This window comes from Medicago truncatula, chromosome 7 (genome assembly GCF_003473485.1).
Source record: "Medicago truncatula cultivar Jemalong A17 chromosome 7, MtrunA17r5.0-ANR, whole genome shotgun sequence".
Classification (NCBI taxonomy): Eukaryota; Viridiplantae; Streptophyta; class Magnoliopsida; order Fabales; family Fabaceae; genus Medicago; species Medicago truncatula.
The window spans coordinates 41,138,966-41,151,781 of record NC_053048.1 but is presented as its reverse complement, the minus strand read 5'-3'; the positions used below and the strand labels follow the sequence as shown (position 1 = coordinate 41,151,781).

At 32.0% G+C, this 12,816-nt stretch overlaps 1 protein-coding gene across 1 annotated transcript; it reads left to right on the top strand.

The window, feature by feature from the left end:
• The first annotated feature begins 6,543 nt into the window (after positions 1-6,543).
• Positions 6,544-9,100, top strand: LOC120577073 (putative FBD-associated F-box protein At5g56440). Its single transcript, XM_039827996.1, has 5 exons — positions 6,544-6,779; positions 7,350-7,435; positions 7,602-8,281; positions 8,372-8,539; positions 9,029-9,100. Exons 1-5 carry the CDS (start codon positions 6,544-6,546, stop codon positions 9,098-9,100), a joined length of 1,242 nt encoding a protein of 413 aa, XP_039683930.1.
• Positions 9,101-12,816: the final 3,716 nt, after the last annotated feature.

The window sequence follows — 12,816 nt, the reverse complement described above, 5'->3', positions numbered from 1 at the left end:
CTAAACCTGCACTTCGGGTTGGATTTGGTTCATGTGGCAAAATAAAAAATAAACTTCAAATCGAACCACACAGTTGAAAGAAAAAGTGGTCAGAACACATCCAAAACAAATGCACTTTTTTGCAAATTTTGATTTGGATTTGTTCCCTTGTTCGATGGCAAATTCTATGGTACACTCAAAAGTTTGAGTGTACCGATACACCAATTTGTTAAAATAATAATTAAATGAGTTGATTTTTGAAGAAAAATAATTATTTTCTGTAATTGACAATTATCAAAATTAAATATTATTTACAAAAGCATCGACAAAATAAAATATAATTTTTCTGAATTTTTATTACTTATAACAAAGAATATTGATTATTTTTAATAAGAAATGTTAAAAATTTAATATTATTTTTATAAAGAATGGAATGATGTTTCTTATTATGAGATGATGTTTTCTAAAATATAAACATTGATAAATATAGCTTTTTATTTCATAAAATAATCGTTAATTTATCAATTTATGAAGCAAGAGTACTGGTACACGTCATTTTGTTAGGTGTACCGTAGAAGTTCCCTCGTTCGATTTGCGATTTTCTATTGAATTGGTTCGGTTTTGAGCATCGCAATCCATGCATTTCAACTTTTTCTATGGGCATGGCACAAATCCACGGCTTAGAGAAATCTACTTGGTGGTTGTACCCCACCTAGACTATACACTTCAATACAATAGTAAACAATCATCTTCCCCTGTGAAACTACATTACCCTAGTGGAGTCGGATCCTCTTCTTCAACGAACTTGGGTATCTCGTAGCTATTTCTCAGTCAAGTCGTATTTGTCGTCCTGCATTCATACTTGCAACATGAGCATTTCATAGCATCTTAGGTCAAAAATGGCGTACTTTATATTTAAGTCTCTTCGGTCCGTCAAATCAAAAATTACATCTTCAAATCTCCGGACGAAGAAACTTAAATAGGGGCATCTGTCATACCCCAATTTTTGACCCAAGACCCCACTGACACGCGTCGTTTGACTGGGATTGATCTCTGATTTCTTCAATAAAAATTTGGCAGAGAAATATTTTAAAATACCTCATTTTGGTTCCGAGTCGGACACTCTTCTCTCTTTAATTTTATTTTTTATTTTTAGTTAAGATTTCCATCTTTTATTCTTTTTTTAAAATCATTTAATTATGTTTAGTCTTATCTATTTATTTAATTATTTCATTTTTTTAGATAAGTCCAAAAGGTCAAGTCTGCATAATCTTTTCTTTTATTATTTTTCTTTTTTATTTTAATTATTATTATTTGATAAAAAAATCCAAGAAAATGATCCTCATGCAAAGAAACTGTCACACGTTTTCTTTTCTTTCCATTCAAATCCAATTCTCAAGCGCCAACAATTTTTCTGCTCCTTTAACAAACCCTAAACCCAAAACACAATTTAAATTGAAACCTACAAAACACAATTGAAACACACAATATGACCTAACAACACAATTTTTCACTCACAATTCCAAAAAACCTAGCCACCGCACAATATTATTCTTTTCAAAAAACCATTCCAATCGTCTTCATTATTTTTACTACCCATTCAAATTCAATTAGAGTCTTTTGTTTTTGCTTTCATGTATGTGCAATTCCATTATCTTCATATTGGTGCATGGCTAACTACTTGTTATTTCAATTTGCCTTACTTGTGCCGTGAACCTTTGTGAATGCTACAATTTGCCTTACTTGTTATTTCAATTTCCATTTAGCCGTGATTCTCCTATTTAATTTCAATTACTATCTCCATTTCATTACTAGCACTATTATTGTTCAATTTCAATTCATGCTACCGCGTTAATTCAATGGAAAATTCTATGGTGAAATTATGAGAATGACTTTTCTAGGAAAGTTAACACTATAGCATCAAAAGTGTTGTGAGTAACACCCCACTGTTTGTACAGTGGCATCAAAGTTCAGTTCTCATAGTATCATCACCCCACTGCACAATGGCATCAAAAGTTCAGTTCTTATAGTATCATCAATTCATCAGGACAATCATGATATCAGCAACTCTCTGTTTGCATGTTAAAAATATCAACGATAAAATAGTATCTGTAAGTCCAAGATATTGCAAACATTACTAGATGAATTACTTTTGATCATTAATCAGTCATTAACAATTTAAAAATGAATCAAACATTAAAGATTTAAAATTAACTTTTTCAAAAAAGTACTGCACCGTTGAAGCTCCCCAATTCAATAGCCTATTTAATTATTTTCTTTAAGTTTCATATTGGTTTCTTTAGTTTCATTCATCTTTGTTATTGGCTGCACCTGCTATTCCATACCTTTTCCCACCATTGCTGCATAATTAAATTCCAAATTTGTTGTTGTCGTGTTCATTGTTGCTGCTGTTTTTATTTCATTGTTGTTGCTTTTTTTTGGTGATAAGGCTAATCAAAAAACAGAAAAAAGAAGGAAACAGCAGGAAACAACAGAAAAACAGAAAGTTTAGGCTCTAGGAAAACAAGTCCCTATAGCATCGTTCCGGAGTAAGACGTGAAGGTCTTGAGGCGGAGATGGATGGATAAAGCAAACATTGTTAGAGGAAGCTCCGAATTTTGCCATGAAATCAGCACATTGGTTTCCTTCCCTGAGGCAATGTTGGATAGAGAAATTGTGCGAGGATAATAAGTCCTTTATGTCTTGGATTAGAACTGCATAGGCATGGTACTTTGAGGCTTGACCTGTAATGAGATTGATGGAGAGAAGAGAGTCAGAGTAGCAAGCCATTTCATTAACTCCCATGTCTGAAGCTATGCTGAAACCTCGGTGGATTGCGGTGAGCTCTGCGAGCAAAATGTCCGTAGAGTCTGCGATGAAACCGGAGAAGCAAGAGAGGTATAGGCCGGCACTGTTTCGAATAATTCCTCCATAACCTGCGCGAGTTGGAATACCGGAACAACTTCCATCTACATTTAGAATGTGACAGAGATGGTTATTACTATTCCATCTAACCATTCGATCATGAGGAGTGGCACTGCTGTTTTGAAAGCTGGATTTTATGGTATCCGCAGAATTCTGAATGTAGAAACTAAGTCGCGTAAGGGACCAAGTATCATTGCTAAGGCACATCATGTTGTGATGCCTCCATGTCCACCATAGACCTGCTAAGAACGTGATAGAGGATGGAGCAGATGAGTTGGTTTTAAGCCAATTATATGCGCTGTTTTGTGAGTAAAATTCAGGATTTGAGAATCCGATCTTCTGCCAGATTGCAGTAGAGAATTTATAGTCATCAATTTTCTATCGCCGTGTTATGTTTCAATATTATATTGGTATAACTTTCAATTGTAGGAGTTGACTTACTCAAATAAAGTTTCCAGAAAATTGCAGGTGTTTGTCGTGCTGTTCTATTCCATTCCAATTGCAAGGTCGTGGCTGCTCTCCAAAGTTAAAGAGATTCCGTGTAAAGAGAACTGCTGACCTCTTACATTTCTTTTCTATTTTTTTTTTCTTTTCATGCATTTTAATTTCTCTTGCGTTTTTTTTATTTCCTCTGCCCTTTATTATTTTTATGTGTATTAGATTAGGTTGCATATTTATCATTCATTCATTTGTGTATATTTATTTTATGTCATTTATCTTTATTGCACATATTTTAGAATGTATCATAGACTTTAATGTAAATCATGCATATGTGCATGTGTGGGTGTATGCGTTATTTTTTATACTTCATAGTTTAGGTTAAAGGTCTTTGTGGTGATCCAACGCCACCCACAAAGTACCTCCGTTAGTTTTAATTTTGGTTTAATTATATTTAAAAACAACAAAAACATGCAAATAGTTCAAAACTCACAAAAAATATTTTTTTCACAATAAACCTTGATTCCAAAAATCAAGTGATCCTTTTTTATTTTATTTTCTTAATCAAATATTAATCAATTTAACCTTACTTTGAGTCATTTTCTTTAATATAAAAAATACAAACAAGGTTATTTCGCCACTTGGCTTTTCATTTTAAAATTTTTTACAAAACAAATAAAAAACACCAAACCAATCAAACGTCAATTTCTACCCCGAATTACAAAGTTTTGATACCTCACGGGTACATAGGCAACGGACCATGTCCTTCCAAATCATAAAAAATGAAGATATATCAGGTCTTTATTTTAATCACTTTAATTCCATTTCTTTTAAACAAAGCAAGTTTATAGCACATAAATTAAATAAAATCAAGAGGTTATCGTAGAGTAATATATTCCCTTTATGTAACTAACCCTCGAACCCTAAATCTTTTCAATATAGGGTAGTTTGAACTTTTTTCCCTTTTCTTAAAAAAATTAAATGTTCAGTCGTGAAATAAATGAGTGAATCAAAAGCTAATCAAATAGCATTGATCTCAAAAAAATGACTCGACAAACATAAATTATCAAAGTATCTAATATTTGTAAGTTAAGTGATCAAAATTAAACCAAAAAACTTGAGGGACTAAATGTCTAACATTTGCAATTTAAGGGACCAAAATAAAACGAAAAATATTTTTTCTTTTGAACAAGCTAAAATGAATTATATTACCACAGACAACGTGATTGGTGCAGCACAAGGTGTGCCAAAACAATCACGAAAATGTCAAAAACCTGTCAAGATTACAAACATGTCAGTCAATGCCCAAAGCAAGAGAGTGGGCTTGACCACCAAATATGCCATATTATTAGCTTTTAACCACCACCAAGAAGATGAATTTACTTTGTCTAACATATGTGGTAAAGAGCTTTGTCTATTTCTAAATATCACGTCATTCCCGTTTGTTCCACAAAACCTTAAGGGGCCAAAGATATAATTTAGCATTTTTAAAAAAAATATATATTAATTGTGAGTAGTTAAGATTAGAATCAAGTCCGAGTTCACCAAATTTCACGAGATAAATTGATCAAGAAAAGGATCGACAAATTGTGGTTGTGAGTACCATATTTCACTAGAATTCATCTTTCACAATCACCTGAAGGTATTCCTCTCAATCTAAATGGACACGCACTTTTTGGTACATGTGATGTACCTCTCTTATGCTTAAGGTTCTTTTAAAGCCTACATTTTTTGCTTCATTCACAACCAAGGATTAGCTTTGTCTTTGTTCCTGGTTTTGATGAGACTATTTTTAGACCTATAGATCACAACAACAACATCATTTTCCTTCGCAACTTTTTTTAGCCCATTGCAACAAGTCACCATGTGTAGCAAACACTTTTATCAGTGATAAGTACAATCGTAGAATGCATTAGTTATGCATTTTCAGATTCCACTTTGTCACTACTAATTGTGCCAACATTTTCTTCTTCGATGGCCATTAGAAAAATAAAAACAATTATTAAATTGACTGAAATTCTTGTAAGTTGTTTTGAAAATGTTGCACATTATCTAAATTCAGGTAGAGTTCGCAGACTGGGTATACTTAAATCATGTAAACTCATGTTCTTCACATACGTACTTAGTAATCATTGAAATATAGCAGCAACAACTTATTTAAATATGTTACATTAGTTGCATTCTAATAAATATATCTTAAATCATGTAAACTCATGTTCTTCACATACGTATTTAGTAATCATTGAAATATAGCAGCAACAACTTATTTAAATATGTTACATTAGTTGCATTCTAGTAAATATATTTTAAATCATGTAAACTCATGTTCTTCACATACGTATTTAGTAATCATTGAAATATAGCAGCAACAACTTATTTAAATATGTTACATTAGTTGCATTCTAATAAATCTATTTTAAATCATGTAAACTCATGTTCTTCACATACGTACTTAGTAATCATTGAAATATAGCAGCAACAACTTATTTAAAGTGGTTGGGACTGATGTACCTTTTTCCCCAGTGATTTCTAAGTCTCGGAAGAAAAAATTGAATAAGAATAAGGCCAATTATCAAACCCGTTCTCGGCGTCCTCTTCCATCGTGATTATTTTCTGGAACACTCGAAGGATCGGTAACAATGATTCCCGAATAGCTTTTCAAGAAATGTGTAGTCAAAGCAATTAATGTTGAGCCTATGCCAGTTTCATTGTCGGTTGATTTTACTAGAGACAGAAATGGGCTTCCTAATTTCATATTCACGTAGCCATTTCTAGTCTTTTTAATTTTTGTTTTGTTTTTCCGTTTCCTTTTTTAGGGTATTGGCCTAGTCCCCCCTCTTTTGTACAGATTTTTCCTTTCTTTAATAATATTATTACGTATTAGTGAGTCGGCAGAGGATGGGAGATAATGTTGGGTGTCAACCTAGTTGGAATGTTTCAGCTTCTCCCTGATGTCTAACCTCTCTATTTTGCCTATATATATATATATATAGTAGTGATACAATGTGTGTATGAAAATGGTGTCTATGAAACATTATCCATATATATATTCCTTAAAAAAAAAATGTATTCTTAATTGGACTTTTGGGCGGAGCAAAGCCCAATACCACATACGTTGATATATATATATATATATATATATATATATATATATATATATATATATATATATATATATATTGCCTCACAACAAATCTAACAATGCTACTAACCCTAACCTCCGTACTTGATAGTGCCAGTACTAGTGTTGGAAAAAGGATGCATCGGAGTAGCATGGAGATGGACTCGTTTTTTGGGAAAATTTCTAAGTACAGCGGGAGTGTCCCTTCCAGGAAAAGGAAGAGAAATTTTGGTTTTCCTTTGAATCGACGAAGCGAGAGTTATGAAGACTGTATCGTTTGCTTTGATGGAGACGACTTTGAACTGTGCGATCGCATGTGAGAATTGATACTGACTGCTATTGCCAACATTAGATTTGTAAATTTTTGTGTTTCAATAAGTTTCTTTCATTAGGGCTGAGTTTTTTATTTTTGCTGTAATATTTCTTTTAGTTGCACGTTATAGTTTTTTTAGACTTACGGGTTCGTTTTTACCTATTCTTAACTGGTTTTATTTTACTTTGATGGCAGTTTTGTAAGCGTTGGGAGGTTTCTTCGTGCACTAGTTTAGTTTGGATAGGACTTGTAATCGGTTTAGACTCAATCTAATTTGGTTTAGCTTTGTAATTTTGTTGATGTGTTAATGTTTTTTCAAGAGATTGTATTTATGTTTTTGAAGTTTTTTGTATTTGGAATTAAAGACTCTTTAAAACCCTAATTTACCTACCCAGAAAGTCTATAAATCGTACCTTAAATTTATAAAATTAGGATTGGCATATATTAATTAGTCATCAATTTTATGTTTAAAATTTGTCACAGAATATATTCGAGATACAAACTGTTTGTATGGACTACAATTGGTATTTACTATTTTGAAAATTCATTGTTTTTTCTTTTTGTGTTTTTCAGGGGATGTCCCAATCCTTACCACCCATCATGTGTTAAACGTGAGAAAGTCTTGGTTCAAGCCAAGGAAAACTTGAATTCTGGTACCGGTAAGTTTTCTTATTCCAACTCTACAATTTCCTTTAACGTGGATTAGTTTTTAATTTTAATTTAGAGGATATGTAGCTTAGTCAAGTGTTTGTTCTTACTTTTTATTACCGTGATAAAATTTACATAAAATTCGGTTTTGATGTGATTCTTGTTGTTCAATTTCAGGGGAAGATAAAATAAGTGCTCTACCTGATTCACTTCTTTATTATATTCTTTCCTTTGTTTCGATTAAAGATGCAGCCACCACAAGTATCCTCTCAAAGAGGTGGAGACCACTTTGGCTCTCACAACTCTTCCTCAACTTGGATGACGAACCATTTCCAGACTCACCGACATTTTGCAATTTTGTATACTCACTCATGGCCATGCGAGATATCACTCTACCCATCCTCTCTTTCCATCTTCAATGTTGGAACGACTACGATTGCAGGGATATCTACAATTTTCTTTATATAGCAATTCAAAGAGGAGTTGAGAACCTCAACATTGACTTCTCTCACTCACTTTTCTCCCAGATGACGCTGCCATCTTTCGTTTTTAGTAGCAAAACATTGTCAATCCTTAAATTGAAACAGATAACCTTAAATGAAGTTCCATTCGTTAATCTTCCATCGCTCAAAGCCCTTTACTTGGACGTTGTCACTTTCACATATTATGAACTTATTTTGAAGCTTTTATCAGGATGTCCCATTCTACAATATTTGGGAACAAATAATTTAGTAGTAGAGTTACCTTATTCAGAGAGACCAGTTATAAGTTTGTCCAATTTGATCAGAGCAAATATTTGTGACATTCATATTGAGTTTGATTGGCTTCAAAACGTAGAGCGTCTGCGTGCAACCGTGGTATGAATATCAATATATATGTCTCTCTTGAATAAGGTACTTTCATAAATAAAGAATTTATGACCAATTTATAATATTTTGTCTTTGCAGCTCATGGAGAAGCTTCCCTATACATTTCAACGCATTGCCATGTTTCACAATTTAACATACATGGAGCTTATCATCAATTATCAACATTTTCCAAGGGCATGGATGTTTAATGGTATGATCAAGTTGCTTGAATATTGTCCCAAACTTCAAAGTCTTATCATTGAAGAGGTTTGTTATGTTAACCATTGTTTTTTTAATTTAAACAAAAAATATCTTTTTAGGTACATTGAATAATTAATATATATATTACACACATACAAATTTAATTTATTCAACTATGTATCATTTTCAGGGTTTTACATTCCACAAATTATATGATGAAGATTGGGAGGAACCAAAAATTATTTTGAAATGCCTTTCATCTCATCTAAGAATATGCTCACTCAGAAACTTCAAAGGCATGAAATGTGGCCTTCACTTTGCAAAATTTATTATGAAGAACTCAAGAGTACTTAGCGTCATGACCATTCAGAGTCCCGAATTTACTGATACAAACGCAAAGCATCGAATGTTAATGGAATTATCTTCGTGTCCCAAGAGTTCAACATGTAAACTTTTATTTGAGTGACAGCAGATAATATGTAGGGCATGTGTGTAATAGTTCCTAATCTTTAGAGAACATCTACATTGTACTCTATAATTATATTCGTTTTGTAGTTGAATAATCTTGTGAGTTATTTACAGCAGCAAGTGTTTCAATTATCGTCTCATTTAGCTATCAATTTGTGATTATTGTCAAGGTTATTTTAATAATTCTAGCAAATGATTTGATATGTTTAAAGTCGGTGATTAATTTTTTTTTAGGGGAGGTAATTAAAATTATTGAAATATTGAGAAAATATTTACGTATATATCCAATTCTAAAGCATAATTGGTTAGTAACCGTGCACAACAAACACATACGGTGGAGTTTTTTTTAGGATTCCATTTAGGGAAAGGAAAAAGCTAAAGTGCACGATATAAAAATTCGTCAAAGTTGCATGAACGTGGTGTTTATTGCAATTTGAGTTCTTTTTTAGTTCTAGTTTAACTCCAAGTGATCGGTGTAGCCAACCATATGTGTTTGTTTATGATAATTTGAGTTTCTCTTTTTTAGTTCTAGTTTATGATAATTCGTCAACCTTCATATTTTTTAATTAGTCTTCACTTTTTGGTCCATGAGACTACCTTGGATTTATAGTAAGTAAAATTAGTCTTGAGCTACTCCAACTCTGGCCCAATCACAAGTTTTTCATTGTTCTTGAAATTTTGCTCTTCCCCCAGCACATTTCGCTCGCGCCTTGCAGTCATTCCTAATATGTCCTTAACGCACCTTATATGCTCTGCGTGACTTAAGTCACGTACCACTGGCCTATGCGCGAGTTAACTCACACACGTTGGCTGGTGATCAGTGTTGAAGAACAAATGTTTTTTGGTCTTTGGTCAGTTTTTACCAAATTTTACACGTTTTTTGACCACATTAATGGTCTTTACAACCTATACTACCATTCTCACCTATAAATACCCCTCCATACTTCCCTAATTCCTCACACCATATCACTTTCTCCCCCTTATCACTCTCTCCCTCTATTTCTCTTCTTTCTTTCTTTTTACAATATTCTCTTTGGGAAAAAAGTGATCAAACTTCTTCGAGGTAAAATAGTGAGTAGCCGACTTGGGGAAGTGATCAACCATTGGGATAAGTTTAAATCTGTTTTTTTACTCCATAAATTTTTACCGTGGGTAAAAAGATTCTTCTTGGGGTATAAAAAAAATCAGATTTAAATTTAGCCCAAAGGTTGATGATGTATTTTCCCCAAGAAGGTTGCTTGCTATTTTACCCCAAGAAGATTGGCCACTTTTTACCCCCAAAAGGGAGAAAATAAGTAGAATAAATTAGTGAATTCGAATGAACTATTGTATCAATTATTGTATTGTATGAATTCTATTAATAAAATAAGATATTGTTATATGCCTCAATTTTGTTCATTCCTTTTTATTTTATATTTGCTTTTATTTTCTAATTTTGTATTTATTGAATAAATATTAATTTAGTTCATTTCATTTTATTTATATTTGTATTTATTTAATGAATAATATTGAATCAATATTTATTTTAAGTGCATAAATAAATTAGAATAAAGTAAATAAAATAATTTAGAATAAAGTAAATAAAATAATTAGAATAAAGTAAATAAAATAATTTAGAATAAAGTAAATAAAATAATTTGAATTAAAAATTCGAATAAAGTCAACAAATAAATTAGAATAAATTTAGCGTGAATTCAAATAAAAATTGCAACAGCGTGTATTGAATAAATTCGAATAAAAAGTCAATAAATAACTTATATGGCTGGTTCTCGGTAATACATGTTCATATCATTACATTACATTCCGGAATGTACCTTTCAACTGCAATAATTATCTTACATTTGAATGGGGTAAATTCAAACTTGCTAAACAGCAGGACTCCAACATACGATCAACATTTTAAATGATGGTATTCAAATGTCAAAAGAATAAGATGCATTTCTTGACACTTGAATACCATCATGACAAATCCGTAAAAAAATTGATAGCAATCAATCCACCAACGAAATCAAATTTCAAAATCACCTAACCCCCAATGTGTATACAGGTTTAAACCGCAAATCTCATCAAATCCGTAAAAAAAAAGTCACAATGTTCAAAAACCAGAACTCACCAAATCCAATAACAAGAGTCAATCGAATCAATCCAATAACAAGAGCATGGTTTAAACCCAAAGAAAGGATAAGAAAAATAATCTAACTACTAAGATTTGTTATTCGAAAAAAAAAAAATGTTTTATAAAGTATAAACACTCAAATCAAATAAAAATTAAATTAAATTGTAGTGAATAAAAATTAATTTAAAAATAAAATATAGACGGTGTATTAAATTAATAAATTTAAGGCTAAAGTGCACTTTTTCACCTCTAATTTTCAAAAACTTTCTATTTTGGTCCCTTAAGTACATAAACTATAATTTTGGCCCTCTAAGATTTAACCTTATTGCAACTTTAATCATTTTGGCCAATTTTGACCGGTCAATGCCTACGTGACACGCCACGTGTGTAATTATTGAATTAAAAAAGTTAAAAAAACATATTATCATTTTTTAAATTAAATAAATGAAAATGAAATTAAAAAAAAATTAAAAATTATAAGGAAAGGAAAAATCGGACCCATAAAAACTCAAAACGCTTATATTGTTAAACCCAACAGCACATCAGTTCATCCGACCTAGAAAAGGGCGACATTTTTTCACCTTCTCCCTCAACCACAGGTAGCATGCATTAGCAGAACAGAACAAACTGAAGAGAGTATCTGCAAGCAAAGCAAGAATAATGAAGAAAAAGAAACGATACTGATTGGGGTTTTGATTCGGCAGCGTTGCGATGACATAAGCTTTGCGACAGAGATGACAACATAAGCTTTGATGACGGCGGCGATAGAACCTCTTTGCACGACGGCAGCGACATAGTATGTGGATGGTGCTAAAAATTTGCACGACGGCTGCGATTGAAGTATCAGTTTCTTCTTCTCTTTTTTTTTTACGAGGTTCAATTGTGTGTGGCTTTTTTTTATGGATGGTGTTAATAACTAGTTTTAAATTGGTTTAATCGTTTTTCAACCGATTTTTATAATTTAGTTTTATATCCAATCCATTTAATTGGTTGCTGATGTATGAAAATCAGCAAATATATTCATAAGGTTGATGATGACCAATTGGTGCTGTTTGAGATTCAATCAGAAAAAGAAAGTGGAGAGAGTAATGGGTTTGAGGTGGTATTTAATGATAGTGGTGGTGGTAATAATAATGATGATGAAGTACTGAGGTTAAGTGAGCATCTGAAATGGTTGGGGTTGGTGTGGAGCAAATGTTGGTGTGGTTTTTGGGTGGTTGTTGCTGTTGGAATTGATGATGGTCAGAGAAAGAGATGGAAGAAGAAGAAGAATAACGGTCAATTGGTGTACATGGATCTCTCATATGCAGGGCCAATTGTTGTTGTTGTTCTTGAGATTGAGAGGAAGAAGAAATAAATGATTAAGATTTGGGTTTTATTTTTAATTTTTTTGATTTTATTTTCATTTATTTAATTTAAAAAAATGATAATATGTTTTTTTAACTTTTTTTAATTCAATAATTACACACGTGGCGTGCCACGTAGGCATTGACCGGTCAAAATTGGTCAAATTAAGGTTGCAATTAGGCTAAATCTTAAGGGGTTAAAATTGTAGTTTCTATACTTGGAGAGCCAAAATTGCAAGTTTTTGAAAGTCAGGGGGAATGCACTTTAGCCTAAATTTAAATTACTAACTTTTATTACTTAAATATTAATTTATATAAATTTTAGTATGAATTAAGAATGTCCTTTTATGTCAATTTACATTTATCAGCTAATTGAACTGCAATTTTACCAAACACTCAATTAGTTTATCAGT

Coding starts and splice junctions, on each gene's coding strand:
- LOC120577073 (XM_039827996.1), top strand. CDS start 6,544: ATGCTACTAACCCTAACCTCCGTACTTGATAGTGCCAGTACTAGTGTT. Junction 6,780..7,349: donor TTTGAACTGTGCGATCGCAT/GTGAGAATTGAT, acceptor TGTGTTTTTCAG/GGGATGTCCCAATCCTTACC. Junction 8,282..8,371: donor AGCGTCTGCGTGCAACCGTG/GTATGAATATCA, acceptor TTGTCTTTGCAG/CTCATGGAGAAGCTTCCCTA.